Consider the following 17,769-nt stretch of genomic DNA (forward strand, 5'->3'; position numbering starts at 1 on the left):
TCAATGACCAAACACTCGGCAGATAACCCACGGCTAATAGCTAAGTTCCATAGTTGTGTGGTAGATTTCCCCTAAAAGACGCAAGACGCCATTATATGATTGAAAAGTCCCAGAACGGTCTTGAATTATTTTGTAAATTTTGTTGACGATTTCAACTATCAGCCAAGCAAAATACTTGATAGAGGATGCTACTACACTCCAACACACACACTTCTTCGATCACACAGCTAAGCCTACTGCAATGGAAATGCACCAAGCATCCGTACCACCGCACCAATGCACGATTTAAATCCAAATTGATATTGTTCTAGTCGAGCGTATGTTTAGCAAATGTACCCATTAAACATGAACGCCCGAAGCCGTGATTCCTTCGCCCCGCAAATAAGCTTCTCAAACAAAGCCAGCCACGGGGTAAAACCGGGCTGGCTTTGTGATATGGAACCAGCATGCCAGCTGAAGCGAAGGTCAGTTACAGTCTGGGCAGGTTGACCACCACAACCGCCACCATCGAGCCTCGATCTAAGTCGAGTGCCGATCCCGAACGACTAACTACCTTCAATTAATGCCTGTCGATGATGGAGGCGCCGAAGCGTAATGTGCGATTATTTGTGTGCAAACTTATCACGCCTCTCGCTCAGCACCTCTCGACTCTATCCCCTTTGGGGCGAACTGTACCACACCGGGACAACATTCGCCCTCCCTCCAACCCCAATGATTTATGCTCCAGACTTCGTGATGTTTGTCGACATTGAGCCACCGGCTTGTAGCGTGTGGCCACCCGCCAGCGCCAAGAGATGGGATACTACAGAAACTGGGCCATTTACTGGATCACCTTTCGCCTTTTGGTAGCTCCCAACTGAGTGCCCACCACTCCATGGATATTTCTAGATCCGGAACTAGTAGTCCGGACCGAAAATACACTAAATAGATCGCTTCCCACTGCTTGACCACGATTTTGCTTCTTTTTTTGTTGGCATTATTCTATATTGTGATATTTTAATGGACACATTCCCAGCACCAGATTCCTGCAAAAGTGCAATCATCTGTGACGCGTATGATAATGAAGCTTTTTACTGCTTGGTGCCTCCCAGTGCCATCCTCCATTACCATCCTCCGGACCATTACCAACCGCTCATATCTGGGGTTCTGGCGTTCCGTACCAAATATCATCCCCATTTGCATACCTTTCGCCGTCCTTGTTCAACAGCCGACCCGACGTCTCGGCTGTGGTTGGCCTTGATCGAGTCTATCGGTGGACCACTCCACACATCCTTCCGTTGCCCTCCTCAAATGTCCAATGTCCCCTTCCCTTTCTCGTTTGATTACGACTAAGCACGACCTACACTTGTGCCACAAATATTACATTCAAATTCTAACCGAAATGGAATTGTGGCCGCTTCCTTCCGCGCGAGTCTCGCTCGTCGCTCTCAGTAGGCTCGTCGGGTTATGAATGTCTCTGTTTGTCCCCTCGGCAAAGCCCACTTCACTTTCTCCCCCACCACCACCAGGCTGTTAAACTGTTTTTTTTTTCTTTGCTGCTGGCCATCCTTTTGTGTAAAAATGTGCACTAGAGAATCACGAGTTGATGCTTTCGATTTCGATTTTTTCCTCCCATTGTTCCTCAGTTTTCAACCACACACGCTAAAGCGGGAGACTGAATTTTACACGATTCCGGTCCCCGGGAACGGGGGAAGCCCGGCTAAAGACTGACAATAATTCGCCACCGACCACTTGGGCACGTTCGGTTTATGGATTTCATTTCCAGCGTCATGGAAATTTGTCAACCCGTACACCGTTTGCCGACGAGGGCGTTTGGCATGGTTAGCGGCACCGTACGTGTCCTTTAATCGGCCCCGCTACCATTAGGAGCAAATTCATGCATTCACGCACGCCCGCACGCACGCACGTTCGGTATTGAGAGGAACCTCAATTTGGCTGGAAAAATGAAAATTATCATAGGAGGAACGGGGTTTGATTAGAATTGCGACAAGCGCCGAGGAAGTACTCGGGCGCTCAATTTCGGTTCGCGCTATCAATTGGTGTTGGAGGTTTTTTTGTCTTTGGGCACGCAAATTGTATTATCATGTTTGTCGCGCAATTATTACAGATGTTTTGTGCAAAGCTCATCAATTAAATAAACACTTTGAATTTGAAGGCTGAATGACAATGGAATTCGTAATACTTTCGCTGAATATATCTGAATCTGAATCTGAATATAAGATTTACATCACAAAAAATATTAATAACTACTGAAAGGTGAAACAATGTTAGCATATTATTACTTTTTCAGAGCTGTTGATGAAGAAAATATTCCAAATGTAGCCAAAAAGAACAGAAAAACTCCGTATAACTGACTAACCGAACAAATCACCATTAAGACTGTTTACTAACGAGGTATTTGTTTAGCTTTTGCATACTTTTAGGGGCAGAAACATTTAAATTTTATTTGTACTTCAATTTGAACTTAACCTAACGACACTGAAAAGCTAATTTTACGTAAGCCAATCTCGAGATTGTAGTGCGAAAGAAGAAGCATAAATTCTTATATTTGGTTGATGTAAAATAAAAAAAAATGGAATTTAAACTCTACGAGTTAATCTTGATCGAGCATTACGATCATGCAGTTCACTGTACGTGTCTTCTATCAACAACCTTAAGAACTGTCGATTCACCCTACTCATAGTTAACCCCGATGGTTTTCAACGATTATCGCTTTCAGATTATTAGATTATTTATATTTTGCGAAATAAGCGCCGGTCTTCATACGGCAGAACCGGGGTTCAAATCCCATCCGGACTGTTCCACCTTAGTGAGGACTAACTATCCATCTACGGGGTATGATGAAGTCTACTAAGAGAGAAATGGCAGACATAACCTAAGAGGTAGTTAGGTTAAGAAAGAAGTAGAAGAATCTAGGTTACTTCCAACCATAGGAGAGAAAAACTTCGCTACAGATTATCATTGATTCTTTAGAGGACCAAAGCTGTAAGTTGGCAGTCATTTAATACGACGCAGATTGATTATCGAATCTACCAAACTATTGACACTATTTAATGCTGCGTTGGCATGGATATGTTCAACATTAATAACTCACAATAGTATTGAGGTATTTGAAAGCCCTACTTCATACGCACATATGCTGGAATTAGCTAGAGACAGAGCAAAAACGACCAATATCGAGTGAGAACAATTGATATGTTAAAAGTTGGAAGAACAAACACAGCTGATTGTGGTGTGTAAGAGAAGAAGTTATCCCTAAAGAGATGAACAATCCAAAATACTCCCTCATTATGGATGAATCACGACCAAAGATGCAAAGTCTAATTGACCTTGATATTCATGCGGCAGACGGCGAACCTTAAACTCCATAAACTAGAGCACACCAGCCATTAAAAGCAAAAAAGAGAGAATTTATGAAGAGCTAGAGATAACTGCATTAGCAGATACTATCAGTGACTACATCTTCTAACCCTCAAGTCCTCTAGATAAAACCAAAAAACCTTCTCCGTACCGGTTGTTGCTATATAAATGCGCTGCCTGCCTACAAACGTTCTTGAGACTCCGATTAGAACTCTCCTGCCATGCCACCTATCGTCACTATCACCTTCGTAATGTGTCGTGTGTACGGGCACGGGTACCCCTGGTGAGCGACTTCATTCACCCTTTCCACTCGGGAGTGAGGTGAGTTGTGTTGCATTAATAAAAGTGTGCCACACGCGACCCACCAGATAGCAGTGTGTCGCGAACCTTCAAACTACTCACAGCGACACACCGGCCTGTCGGCTGTGGCGCCGTGTCATTGTTGCGGTTAGTGTGCGAAAAGCAAACAGTGGTGCGATCGCGAAACAATAGAAAGGGGGGTGATCGGGTGAACCTGGTGGACGAGTGGGTACGATCGGGAAGTGTCGGTTTTGTGCAAAGGTGCTTCACTGTGAGGAGAGTATTTGGATAACGGAGTCTGCGAGTCCATTATTGATATTATACAATTCGATTGATGAAATCGATCTCGGTGTAGTCGTACATGATGAAACGCTTAGTGCAGTGCGCGGTGACCCTGTGGTTATTGTGGTTAGGTGTGAACGGTGCTACTGACCAGCCGGACCGACCCAACATTGTGATCATTGTTGCTGACGATTTGGTAAGGATCTGCACAGTCGCTGGAAGAGTGCTCAAGCTTAAGTTCACCGTCTTACAGTGGACAGTGATCATCGTTCCCCACTGATCGTCGGTTTATGTAACTCGAACTCGTTTCTCGATCATTCCGCGGGTTGCAAGTTTTAAACCATTCTCTCCTCCCCTCGTTCTTGGCAGGGCTGGAATGATGTCAGCTTCCATGGATCGAATCAAATCCCAACGCCCAATATTGATGCGCTAGCGTACGACGGTATCATACTGAACCGTCATTATGTGCCACCACTCTGTACGCCATCGCGAGCATCGCTAATGACGGGGAAACACCCGATGAACATCGGCATGCAGGACCATGTCATCCTGTCGGACGAGCCGTGGGGTCTCGGGCTGGACCAGAAGCTAATGCCCGAGTATTTCCGTGAGGCTGGCTACCGGACGCATCTGGTTGGCAAGTGGCATCTTGGGTTTTTCCGCCGCGCGTACACACCGACCTACCGTGGCTTCGATTCGCACTTCGGTTATCTCGGTCCGTACATCGACTATTGGGATCACAGCTTGCAGATGAATGAGGTAGGTAGAAACCGGGTTAATGGTCCGGACTAAAAACAAATTTGATGACAATGCATCGGGTTGTTCATCAAGCTCTTTAAAGACATTACCAGGAACAACTTACAATCCCAGCAGCTAACTGCTTAAAGAAGCTGAAGACAAAGAATTTAATAGGTACGTTAAAAAAATATATTTGCACCACTCGATTTGCTCAAGGATGCAACTAAACTCAATTGCCTTATGCACCACGTTTGAGTTATATTTAGCGCAGGCTGATTCATGGTCGACTTGTTTTGAGTCACGGTGGATGGCTACAGTGACGGGTTGAATTATCAATGCATTAGGCAGCGATTTATAATTTGGCTTGCATTTTTTTTTATCTTCTGCCAACGCTTATCTGGTGTTCAAGTTTAAAAATGCTTTATTGCGTAGACGTTCCACCGCAAAAATAAGAATAGTAATGGCAATTACTTGACCTAATCTTGAACCTTATACAGTCCCTAACATGACTGTCCCAACACTTGATAAAAATTCTTTCAGATTAAAAAAATATTATAAAAAGTTTTGAATATGTTTGCACACACCATCACTAAAATTCTTCCTAAACTAACAAAAATGGGAGCTCCTATTTAAAATATTAGTCTCATTAGTGTTTATGATTTAAAATTCAACCAAAGCGCTGCATTTTTTAATATGATCTTGATTCAAGATATTGTCTTAATACCGGGGCTATTAAAAACAATTTTGTTATATTTTTCCAATATTTTGTAAGATTTTATCTTTCTGAAAAACAGGCTGCCCAATTTTTACACTAAGTTTTCGATTTTCTATACCCATGTAAAGCAATGTATACCCGATATTTGCCATCTTTTCGCTTCGCTTATCAATTTCCATCACTGCTTGTGGGTGTTGCATATCCAGTACATATACATTGTTTGGAAGGTTATTAAAATTGGCTTATTTCTTAAAAAAATGAATGAAAACATGCGATATCAAAAATACTAAAAATCAAAAACTGAAAAAAATCCAGTCTATCCCGTAAAAACCGTATGGCAGGGTGCCTAAACTGTTTACTTAACTACTTCAAAAATATATTTACGTTAAAAAAGGTTTCCTTTAAGCTACTTGTATTTTTGAACGATTTTTAAAACCTTTACAATGGGGGAGAAAAACATGTTCCATAGATGTTCGTATAGTAGTTATGTTACATGGAACAATTTTGCAAGTGCCCCAAATGTGTGTTTTGCAATTCTCTACAACTTACTAGAACATCATGTTAAGCTAACTCTTGTAGTTCTTCTTTAATTATTAAAAAAAAACACAAGTGTTCGTATAGTTGTGTTAAAGACTGCATATCGTAAAACTAATTTTGACAAGCGATAATTAAAAAAAAAAGATTAAATAAAATAACTACCTACCCTGGCCAGCAATACGGCCAGGCCGTTCTTTATGAATAAAAAAAAAAATACCCACCCTAGCCGAGTTGCTACTCATCTATTTATATTTGTTAGAAAATTTTAAACTATACTTTTAATTTAAATTTTTCATTAGGCAGAAAATTCCTGTTTAAAAATAACGTTGAACAAATATTTGCACTCCGGGATACCCTATAACTGTAATCAACATTTTTGCTGCGACATACTCTTCTTCCTTGGCACTACAACCTCGAGAGGTCTCGGCCTGCTATTTTTGGACTTCTATGACTTGATTTTACCGGTAGTGACTTAGTCAGCCTTACGTGCAGGGAGGCGGTCTGGATGGGATTTGAACCCCGGCCCTGCCTGCGTGTGAAGACCGGCGCTGCTGTCGCCTCGGCCACCGGATCGCCCTAATGCATGCAATGCTGCGACATGCAAAATATAATAAAACAGAAATAACACTTCAATTCAGATATTTGATTCGCCGGTTAGAGTGCATCATCCACCATGTAACGCACACGACACAAATTCCCAAGCTCTGTTGACTTTATTCAACGACTGATAGCTGCAATTTTAAATCAAACTCAAAATTAGTACAGAGGATTTTTTTAAATGTTAGTCCTACATTAGATAAAAAAACGCGGGTCTTCTGTAACCCCATTCCATAGCTTTGTTTGAGCGTCCAACAACTCGCTATCGGATGCTTACAATTCAAAGAACGCTTGCATTACGGGGCACTGAATTTTTCACCACTTTCGCAGACATCTGCCCGCGGTTTGGATATGCGACGCAACACGGACGTCAACTACGATGCCAACGGTACTTATGCAACGGATCTGTTCAACGAGGAAGCGGTCCGCATTATTGACTCGCACGACCGTAAGCAACCCCTGTTCCTGGTACTAACCCATCTCGCTCCACACACCGGCAACGAGGACGATCCGATGCAGGCGCCGGAAGACGAGGTCGCGAAATTTAGCTACATTCAAGATCCGAAGCGTCGAACATTGGCAGGTTAGTAATGGTTGGACAGCTGTCACGGTCAGGGTCAGGGCGGCCACCATACGCGCGGGACAGGTTTAACTCGTTTTCTGTTCACGCTCGCTTCGCGTTCACTTTCCCCGTCAACAGCCATGATAGCGCGAATAGACACGGGAGTGGGACGAATTTACCGTACGCTGGAGGGGCGCAACATGCTCGACAACACCATCATACTGTTCTATGCTGATAATGGTGCACCGACGCTAGGAGTGCATGCCAACGCGGGTTCGAACTACCCGTTGCGTGGGGTAAGTAGAGTCGCTTAATCAAACTAATTAAATTAAATGATAGTCTTTAACACCCTAAATAGTGCATTAATTAATTAAGATCGCTTCTTATCACTAACTATGTTGTCAACTTAGCAAAAAGAATCACCCTGGGAAGGTGCCGTCCGAGGTGCTGCATTGATATGGAGTCGGCTTCTCCCACGAAAAGGTGTCGTTTCGAACCAATGGCTTCACGTGAGCGATTGGTTGCCAACGTTGGGTCATGTGGCAGGTATCAACATCCCACCGACACCGACCAACCCGATCGATGGTCAGAATCAATGGTCCACGCTAACAACGCCAGCTGCCATTGGACGTACCGTCGTGATGAATAATGCTCACGAAGAGTACAGCAGCTACATTAAGCGGGGCTGGAAGTATGTGAACGGCACTTTGTTGGAAGAGTTCGACGGGTGGCTCGGACAGCCAAGCGAAAGTGATCAGCTGTCCGAGCAGGAGTATTACGATCGTCTTATCGCACCGGAAGCTATTGGAGCATCGATGCAACTCGACCGAGATAGCATCGGGAGGGTTCGTTCTTCTGCGAGCTTACAGTGTACGGTCGAAATGGAAAGTCCCTGTGAGCCGCTGAAAGAAGCTTGTCTGTTCAACATAGTTGACGATCCCTGTGAACGTAACAATCTAGCCAAACAGTTTCCAGAAGTTCTGCAAGAGCTTGAACACGATGTCGACGAGTACAGAAAGCGTGGCGTTGAGGCTCGCAAAAAACCGTCAGATAGTAGGTCCGATCCAGCGAGACATAATTTCACCTGGACATGGTGGGTAGATGAGATGAAGCCGCATCCGAATCCAGCTACGTCGCTGCAAAATCTTTTCCAAGCGTTTCAAAACTTTATGAACATGTTCGTGAATCTGTTTCACAAATTACAATCCAGCCTTAGACCCTGATGGAATTAGCGGAAGGCATAAGTTGGAAGCAAAAATCTTTGAGCAATAGTCAGCAAGAGCCAAAGAACGAAAATACTTTGATTGGCTTATAAAGGTTTACATAGGATTCAAAGTTATTAAAAGTAAAACTATATATAAATATTCTTACTCTTACTTGTAGATAACTGAGCGCCTCTGCTGTAAATATGGTTGGAGATAAATAAACAAAAACTAATACATTTTTAAGACTTTTCCTCTAACAATATCGCTTGGATGGCCGAGGACTGCATGCATCTAATTGTAGCAATGGTTTGTAGTATTTACAAAGGAATTCTGGAAAACGTAGCAAACTAAAACATATTGCTTCTTCTATAAAAATTCCACACATGTGTAACATAATGCTTATTTTATTGTACTATTTTAGCAAAAGTACTCACCCTGGGAAGGAGCTGTTCGAGGTGCGGCACTGATATGGAGTCCACTGCTCCCCAGAAAGAGCATCGTCTCCGACCAGTGGATTCACGTGAGCGATTGGTTACCGACGCTTGGGTTCGCCGCCAGCATCGAATCCATCCCCAAAGGCACCGCGATCGATGGTCAGAATCAATGGCTAACGCTACAGTCGGCGACCGCTAGAGGGCGCTCGGTTGTGATGAATAATGCCGATCGAAGGTTTGGCTACAGTAGCTACATGAAGCAGGGCTGGAAGTACATTAATGGGACATGCTTTGAAGGGACTTATGATACATGGCTAGGAGAGATCATCGATAATGTAACAGACGATCAGTACTTTAGTCGTCTGCTGGAACCAACAAGTATCGGCGCGTCTATGCAGCTTTCCCTGGATAGGGTGCAAGAAATTCGACACACAGCGACACTTAACTGTTCAAGTGATGTAGAAGAGGTTCCTTGCAATCCGCTCGAAAAACCATGCTTGTTCAACATCATCGAGGATCCTTGCGAACGAAGAAATCTAGCCGACCTGTACCCCGATGCCTTGCTCGATCTACAATCGGACGTCGCACGTTACAAACGGAACGCTCTCCCGCCACGCAATACACCATACGACCCGGCAGCAGACCCGGCCCGGTACAATTACACCTGGACCTGGTGGCAGGATGTGACCGAGGAAGAGCATTCTTCCCACTACCTGCTCTATCTGGCGGCGGCCATTGAGCTACTACTAATGCTAATCATCTTATGGTGCGGCTACAAGTATTATACAAGGTCGCACAAAAAGTGATCAAGTCGCAACAGGGTGATCCAGACGGGACCGAAAGTGCTCAAAAGATCTTGCTTTCATTAGTTAGCTGCCCGCTTGTAGGCGATAAAAAACGAAGAAGATTGATAAAATGACAGATAAAAAGGTGGCTGTCCCTTGTTAAATTACGCCACTAGATAACATCGTCTCGAAATCTCGTCTAGTGGGATGAATACAATCTTTTTTTTATGAATTGTCAACCTTACTACCGCAAACTGTGATAAGAGAGTTGAATGACATCGCACCATGTCTTGCCGAATTTATGCATTTGTTGGTTTACCACGGTTAAGCATAGGAGCAATAAATGACGCGGAAAATGTGTGTAAGCAAGGATTACTGTATTTGACATAGGTTAACGATAAGACTATGTATGATTAAGGATAAAATAATAAAAAATGATTGTTATATAATGTTTTGCACTTTTATTATATTCATTAAAACAGAGGGATAGACGTCACAATAAAGTCTGTGACGTGCAAAATTTGATAAGTTGTGCAAAGCGCCACTAATTAATTACGTCAGCTATGCTCGGTGTATACTGTAGCTTTGATTGTCTTCTCAATTAGGCACCATATCTTGGCACATCGTCAATCATCTTTCACTTGTATCGATCTTCGAGTGCTAAAGCTAGTAATGAATTGAGTACGGAATCGGACATTTTCCATTTTATCGCAATAATGTTCAATGTGTGGTACGATCCCTACTGGAATTTACTACTAAAACTACTAAAATTTAAAATAACGAAAGCATTTTAGTTATTTTTAGAAAATCAATAAAAAATTAGCAATATAGTAAGGAATTAATTTAACTGAGGAACTAGTAAATCCAATGAACCGCAATGATTTGTTAGTATAAATTCAAGATCGATTCAACCTTTCAAAATCAATTTTGTTTTGAACATTTATTTATTGTCTGCAAATTAATTGTCTGCTTACTAATAACATGTTGCAGATATACTTTTATGATACATAGAAACTCCCTGTTTTTGACAAATTATGGATCATATTTGTCTACATTTTGCCTTCAAATTCTTCGCAAGGATTGTGAGGATGGGATTTGAATCCTGGTTCTGTCGTGTGAAGACCGGCACCGCTGTCGAATCTACTACCGGGCCGCCCTAATAGAAAAATAGCTTACGAATTATATTGTTTTCTTTTATGTTGGTACTATGAAGACAGTTTATTAAGTTTGCCACCGATCTAAGACCTGAATGCACCTTCTTTCAATTTTTCGTGGCGGGTTTCTGTTTTAAACTGTTTGTAAAAAAATTCATAAATGCTTTTCCCAAATGAAATTGCGTGAAGAGTGCGATTATAGAAAATTATCGCTCAGGTTTAACAAGGTGTTTCAAAAATTGCCAAAAATGAGGAACAACATATATTATGTAAATTTAAAATAAATTTATGGTGAGACTATAGGAAGTGTTATCAGTAAATCAGCCAGAACGACTGGAACTAGAACCATCTCAAACTAAAAGTGTTTGGCTTAAACTTCGAAAACCAAGTTGAGAAGGAGGGATTGTATAGAAGCTTTGCATTCCCTGTGTACTCATATACGCCTCTACCTCATTAAATAAGTTCCAAACTAACGACGAAACGTTCTTAGCCGCGTTCGAAAGGAAGATGCTCTGAATGATTTCTGGGCTCCGGATTTGTGGAAGGATAAGAGACGCGCCTCCGTAAACTGAACCGTTGCGCCTGAAGGAATCTGAAAAAAAAAACATCTAACAATCACGAGACGGGCGTTTTGAAGCTTGCAAAATTGTTGACCAATGAAAACTAATTTCCCGAATTCTCCATGGCTTCCTTCATTAGTGCTTCAAACAAAAATTGCATAGCTTTAGGCGTTGCTTAGCCAAGAGATTTCTAAGCCATTTTCGATTCTTAAATAATATTAATTATTGACTATATTTTTACTAAATAGTTTGAAAGTTATTTTTTCGAAAACGCTCAACACTAAGGAAAACATTTTCCGTCACGAAAATACAATCTCTTGGACCCTTCATTATCGCTGCCCAAACCTAACGCGAGAGCAATGCACTACGCTCGTATTACGTTCTCGATTCCAGCCTGTCAGTCTCCGTTCCGTTCCATCGCTGCAACTAGAACGATTCATTTGCAAACGACCTGCTGCAAACCGATCGGTACAACACGCTCCCAACACTGACCGATCTAACCACTTACAACGCGTGTACAGCTTGTAACCACATCCAGATAGCCATTGTTCTGCTTTTGTCCGTTACTATCTGTCTATCGGGGGCCCCGGGTCGGGCTGTTCCGCTTCTAGTCCGTGTCGAGAATGAGAAATATTGCGTTCTGTGTGCTTTAAATTACCAACGCGCCCGGACCATCGTCATCATCATCATCATACGGACAGCTGATCAAATAGCTTGCCGAAGCAAGCGATCAAACCCAAACAACGCCAAAGCCTTTCCGCCGTTTATGCATTCTGTGAGTGTGAGTGTACTCACACAGTGTAGTGTGTATGAGAGTATAATTTTCTTTGATGAAATGCTGAAAAGGAGCTCAGTCTTACTGCACTGCAACTGTTTGTTTTAAAGTTGCGAAAAACGGGCACCGTGTTTTCTTCTCAAACCATCCTCAGAAATTCAAATTCGTCAACCAGTTTAGTTTGAATTAACTTTCCCATCCCAATCAAATTAAGTAACGTCTGACGTCTCTGTATCGCTCACGCACATGTCTTGCGAGAACCCACCACCACCCCAATTCGGTTCGTTTCCTGGAGCCCTTTTTTCCCTGTTCAATGGCTCAATCAATCCACTGCCGGAAGCTATAAATACTATTTTGATTAAGACCCCGCTCAATCAACCGGTGCCTCAACCAGCTTCCCGAAACCTTGCTACTTGCTTCCAAATTTGGTCAGTTCCAGCGACGTCAGAAGGCATCGTACTTGAAGCTACAAAACCCTTTCCAATCGCAACAAGAACGAACTACTCCGGATAATCTGAACTGGTCTTGAAACTTGACAAAAACCGAACCAACGCCATTAACTCACCCTCATGTACACCTTCAAAACGGAAATGATCGCCACAAAAGCTGTACATGTTGTGTGATTTATTAGCAACAATCGTTTCAATTACTGTGCCCACTATCAGAACCGGGTAGAGCGAGAGAATGTAAGCGCAACTTAAAAATAAATTTAGTAGTTGCTACACTCTGTTTTAAATAATTATCTTCCCACCTGCTCCACGCTTACGATACACCCCATTTTCCTGGGGCTGGGGAAACCGAAAGGGTTTCGGGTGATAACAGCAAACTTTGTTTCCAACGATGAGCGCAAAAACATTGCCAGCCATGCCAGTGTACGTGAGTGGGGATCTCCGCACAACCACGAGTCGAGTTCAGTCCACCGATAGACATTCGCGCGAACGGATCGTAAGTAGCAGTGGACCGGGTACCGCACGTTAGTCGTTAGTGTATAGTGTATGCATCCTGACCGTGTGCGGACTACTACTGTAAAGTGATCTTCCAAGCTGAATTACACCATTAGCGCTACAGAAGGTCAGTTAAAAAAATTGCTGTTTAGTGTGTGATTTTTGCGATAAATTTAAATTTGACGATCGAGTTGGATATTAGCAATTACCAGTGTAAGTGCAAAAGAAACCGGTGTAAGTGAAACTTTCCCGAGAGCTGAGCTGTTCCCAAGATCGTCCAAGAGACCAAGATATCCAGTTGCTAACCGCGCACATGCAGCTGCAGACACACACACGCGTTTAATTTGCTGCCGTCGCTTCCGTGCGTGCAACTTCCCGACGCACGCTCGGGAGGAAGTAATAGAAACCGCTTCGCACCAAACGCAGCCAGTTCGGGCTCCGTAAGCTGGCTCCCACCGGGGTAAGCGTATGGCCCCGGATGGGTATTGAACGAACGGTCGACTGATTGGGAACCTGCTTACCGAATGCCGACCCTACGGGTTGTCCCTCGCCTGAAGTGCAAACGCTGGTGACGGGCAAACAAGCCGTTGATCTGATAAAATCTAATTGCTTTATTTTGTTTGTTTATCACGGCTCGAGATCTGCAAGCGATCTTTCGGAAGGTTCCTCGCTGCTTGGCGTGCGTCGGTGTGCGCGTGTGAGACGAACATAACGAGAGCGAATGATGTTCGTTTAGGGCGGCCAGCTGTGTGTTTTCTGTTGCAGTGATACCGACTGCGGCCCCGAACACAGCTTCATCTGGGGTACCCGTACTACACGATCTAATCAGTGCTGTTGGGACAAGCCGTTGTTTGAAGGCCTCCAAACAAAAAGACTAACACATCTTTCGACACTTTTTACCGGTGCGTTTCAGATGGCGATGCCGTGAGCGACAAGAACGCCACACCGCAGTTGCACCGTAGTTGCCCGATCGTACTTATCGATTGCTAAACAGCACACCCCAAAATGAGTAACCGAAGCGGTATAGCTACACCAAGGATGACACATCTCACCGTACTGCTGCTGGTATGCAGCATTAGCCACCCGGTGCTAGGGTACGGCCAGGCGTCCCGGAAGCCACCACACATCGTCATTATTACGGCGGACGATATGGGCTGGAACGATGTCGGTTTCCACGGTTCCAACCAGATAGCGACGCCGAACATTGACGCGCTCGCGTACGACGGTATCATCCTGAACCGGCACTATTCCGCACCGATGTGTACCCCGTCCCGGGCAGCCTTGATGACGGGCAGAAACCCGATCAACGTTGGCATGCAGCACTACGTGATCGACAGCGATGAGCCGTGGGGCCTCGGGCTTGATCAGCGCATTATGCCGCAGTACTTCCGCGAGGCGGGCTACCGAACGCACATGATTGGCAAGTGGCACCTTGGATTCTTTACCGAGCACTACATACCGACGAACCGGGGGTTCGATACGCACATCGGGTACCTCGGGCCGTACGTGGACTATTGGAGCTACGTGTCGAAAATGAATAGCGTGAGTATAGTTCTTCCTCCTCTTTCGATCTACCACCTCTAAAGATGTCAGGCTACCATTTATGGCCCGTAGTTGGGATAGTGAGTCCTGAGTTGTAAACTTTAGCGTATTGCGAAATCAACGTAATTCTTGCTCGCGAACCACATGTGTTGCCCGGCTGTGTTTTTCTCAACAAACAACCGACGACTAATGCCGCACCACAACTGTACAGCTAACGGTGGGGAGTTGTTTTTTTTTCGGGTTTACATCAAAGCTTACTTCTCGTACGGCTCAGCTGTGTTTGGACAACAAACCTGTTATTGAATGAATTGCTATGTTTTCTCATGTTTCTTTTTCAAGGTTAATCGATGCAAACGCATTGTTTTGGTGATCGGCTGTTTGTATTTTTCGAGCCTTTGCGTTCTTTTGATCTCTATTTAATATTCAATTTTTAACGGTTTTTTTAAATTCCGGACTTATAAAAAACTTCTTTTTTGTGCCAAGCAGCCAACGCTAACGATTGGGCCAATAAAGCGCAACGTATTACCGACCTGCCACTAAAAAGGCTAAGAATTCTCTCACCACCACCGTTATCACTGCTCAAACATAACGTCCCATAAAACCTACATAGTAATGCAACGTGAGCTTACACACCTTTCCATGCCGGGTGTTCCATTCTTCCGCAGGGTACGTTCCAGGGTTACGATATGCGTCAAAATCGGTTCGTCAACTATGCGGCCAACGGGACCTACGCGACGGATTACTTCACAGCAGCCGCTAAGGACATTATCGCCCAGCACGGCAAGAGCGAACAACCGATGCTGCTGGTACTGAATCATCTCGCACCGCACGCAGGAAACGATGATGATCCACTGCAAGCGCCGCAGGAAACGATCGACAAGTTTGACTACATCCAAAATCTCGATCGTCGCACGTACGCAGCGATGATGTCGAAGCTGGACGACAGCGTTGGTGCGGTGTACGAAAGCTTGAAGGCTAACCGAATGCTGGACAACTCGATCATTGTGTTTCTGAGCGATAATGGAGGTGTTACTCGGGGGATGCACAGCAACACCGGGTCTAATTATCCGTTCCGGGGAGTAAGTTGATACTGGTGATATCGTTTTTTGCTCAACAGATTGTAGTTAATCGTTTTGTCTTCTTGCAGCAAAAACATTCTCCCTGGGAAGGTGCAGTGCGTACCGCGGCACTTATCTGGAGTCCGCTGCTGCAGGACACACAGCGTGTCTCCAACCAGTGGTTCCACATCTCCGACTGGTTGCCAACGCTAGCGTCAGCCGCAGGAATTACGGTGGGCAACAGCTCCCGTGCCGATATCGATGGTATCGACCAGTGGGAAGCACTGGCGTACGGAACGGGCAATCCGAGACAAAGACTGATGAACAATCTGGATGAAATATTCGGCTACACAAGCTACATGGAGAACGGTTTCAAGTACATCAACGGAACCACGCTGAACGGGTTAAACGACGAGTGGTACGGTGAAACGGACCCGCTCGATAAACTGCCTGGGGACGATGAGTATGTCAGCAGCGTCCTGTCCACCACGATCGCCCGTACGGGCATGCTGGACGAAAAGCTGATCTCGTACCTTCGGCGACACGCGAAAGTTAGCTGTGGCAATGCGATTCCCAGCACACATTGCAACCCACTGGTAAGACCGTGCCTGTTCGACATCATCAACGATCCCTGCGAAATGCACAACATTGCGGCCGAGCATCCAAAGAAGCTGCGCGAAATCAGACAACATCTGGAGTACTATCGAGCGCGGGCGGTAAAGCCACGCAACCGACCGCACGATCCGGAAGCGGACCCTTCCAAATTCGGTGGCGTATGGAACTGGTGGCGTACCGATCCGACCAAGCTGGCCAAACAGGACGACGACGTCGGCGACGACGACAACGAAATGCCACCCCCGTCCCACTCGCTCGCCAAGGACACACAACTCTTTGTAATTATTCCAATTGCGGTAGTTGGTATTATATTCGTGTTCGGCACCTTACTCTATCTTTCGAACAAAAATCTTATCAAACTGTGCCGTAGGAAAAAGCAGGACTCGTCGACAGCGCCCAGCGAGATACCGACAGATGCTTCGAGCCCGGACGGTAAAGGGACGGCCGACGCTGCCTTTAGCTCGAACATTTACGTTATTAGCGATAGGGACCTGGACAGGTAATCTGGCATGGCGAATTGGCTTTCGGTAAACGTGTTGTTTCGCTTTCCTTCGGAAAATGCTTCAAAATTCAGCGTAGACTAATTATGACTCGGCACACCAAATTTCTTGCACCTATGTTGTACTTCTAACATACCACTGGGCTGGGCTTCAGTATCAAGCTTTAAGGTACCAAAGAGCTCCTGCTAGCTTAACTTAACAAACCGGTCGGGATTTATCAACTGGCGACTGCTTACCGTAACTATACACTTAACATTACTTCTAACATTTGGAAGTACTGCGGGGACATGGGTTCTTCGGGCGCGTGGTTTACGAGTTACGCGAGATGATCTATTTATTTTAACCATATTTTACAGCGCACTTAAGCATTGATGTGTTGCATGTGATGATTGGTCAGCGACGATCGACAGTGTGCCTGCACAACTGGTCCCAAGAAATGTTAAGCCTTTTATCTTGCGTACCAGATTGGACTGTGAAGCGTTGAATAAATCCCGACTTTGAAAACCCGTGGAAATGCGTTAAATGAGTTTTAATAAAGGGTTTCGGATCGATCCTAACAAAGAGCGGAACTTTAATTTGAATAATGTGAATAAAACGGAATTCTGTAACACCATGAAGCTCGGAACAATTTTATACCGATTGACTTGGGGTGAGCCGTGGTCGAGATAGTAGAGGCGGTAGTGGCGCCAATCTTCATTCGGAAGGGCTGAATATCGAATCCCATCCAGACTAACTTTCTTCACGCGGGATGAGCTACGGGTACAATCAAGTCGAGCAAACCAAATTTTTAAAGTCTTCAGTTCAAGCAGAAATGGCAGGACAAAGGCCATGCGTTGTTTCTTGGGCCAGAAAATACAAAAAAAAAGAACGCCTTGCGTCCATCATTCCATTTGAAAAATTTTAATTCTGTCTGTCCACGTGGACGGCATAAAAATATTTTACGAAGCGGGTCTCCCTGTCCCATTCTTTGAACTTGATCAGCAAACCGTAGCCTGATTTATGTTCTTTACCGAAAGCAATGAAAAATCTAGAAGTTCCATAACTATCTGAAATAAGAACACATCATATAAAATTTAAAATATTACTAAAAGCTTATTGCGAACCAT

The 17,769-nt window shown here is 44.4% G+C and overlaps 2 protein-coding genes across 9 annotated transcripts; both read left to right on the top strand.

Annotated features, from left to right (window-relative positions):
* Positions 1 to 2,984: 2,984 nt before the first annotated feature.
* LOC118504167 (arylsulfatase B-like) lies at positions 2,985 to 9,612 on the top strand. 2 transcript variants are annotated; one of them, XM_036038308.1, is made up of 5 exons: positions 2,985 to 4,138; positions 4,312 to 4,701; positions 6,860 to 7,112; positions 7,230 to 7,387; positions 8,718 to 9,612. In XM_036038308.1, exons 1-5 carry the CDS (start codon positions 4,022 to 4,024, stop codon positions 9,534 to 9,536), a joined length of 1,737 nt encoding a protein of 578 aa, XP_035894201.1. In that variant the 5' UTR covers positions 2,985 to 4,021; the 3' UTR covers positions 9,537 to 9,612. The 2 variants fall into 2 exon arrangements, with proteins under 2 accessions (XP_035894201.1, XP_035894202.1); XM_036038309.1 differs by lacking the exon at positions 8,718 to 9,612 and adding an exon at positions 7,502 to 8,534 and having other exon boundaries at positions 2,989 to 4,138.
* Positions 9,613 to 12,733: 3,121 nt separating this feature from the next.
* Positions 12,734 to 17,280, top strand: LOC118504166 (arylsulfatase B-like). 7 transcript variants are annotated; one of them, XR_004905269.1, is made up of 6 exons: positions 12,736 to 13,075; positions 13,862 to 14,490; positions 15,156 to 15,569; positions 15,638 to 16,441; positions 16,534 to 16,690; positions 17,020 to 17,280. XR_004905269.1 is itself a non-coding variant. In XM_036038303.1 (5 exons), the coding sequence occupies exons 2-5, from the start codon at positions 13,954 to 13,956 to the stop codon at positions 17,033 to 17,035; spliced, it is 1,992 nt and encodes a 663-aa protein (XP_035894196.1). In that variant the 5' UTR covers positions 12,734 to 13,075; positions 13,862 to 13,953; the 3' UTR covers positions 17,036 to 17,280. The 7 variants fall into 7 exon arrangements, 5 of the variants coding, with proteins under 5 accessions (XP_035894196.1, XP_035894198.1, XP_035894199.1 ...); XR_004905270.1 differs by having other exon boundaries at positions 16,534 to 16,662; XM_036038303.1 differs by having other exon boundaries at positions 12,734 to 13,075; positions 15,638 to 16,662.
* The last annotated feature ends 489 nt before the right edge of the window (positions 17,281 to 17,769 follow it).

The sequence above is a fragment of the Anopheles stephensi genome, chromosome 2 (assembly GCF_013141755.1).
Source record: "Anopheles stephensi strain Indian chromosome 2, UCI_ANSTEP_V1.0, whole genome shotgun sequence".
Taxonomy (NCBI): Eukaryota; Metazoa; Arthropoda; class Insecta; order Diptera; family Culicidae; genus Anopheles; species Anopheles stephensi.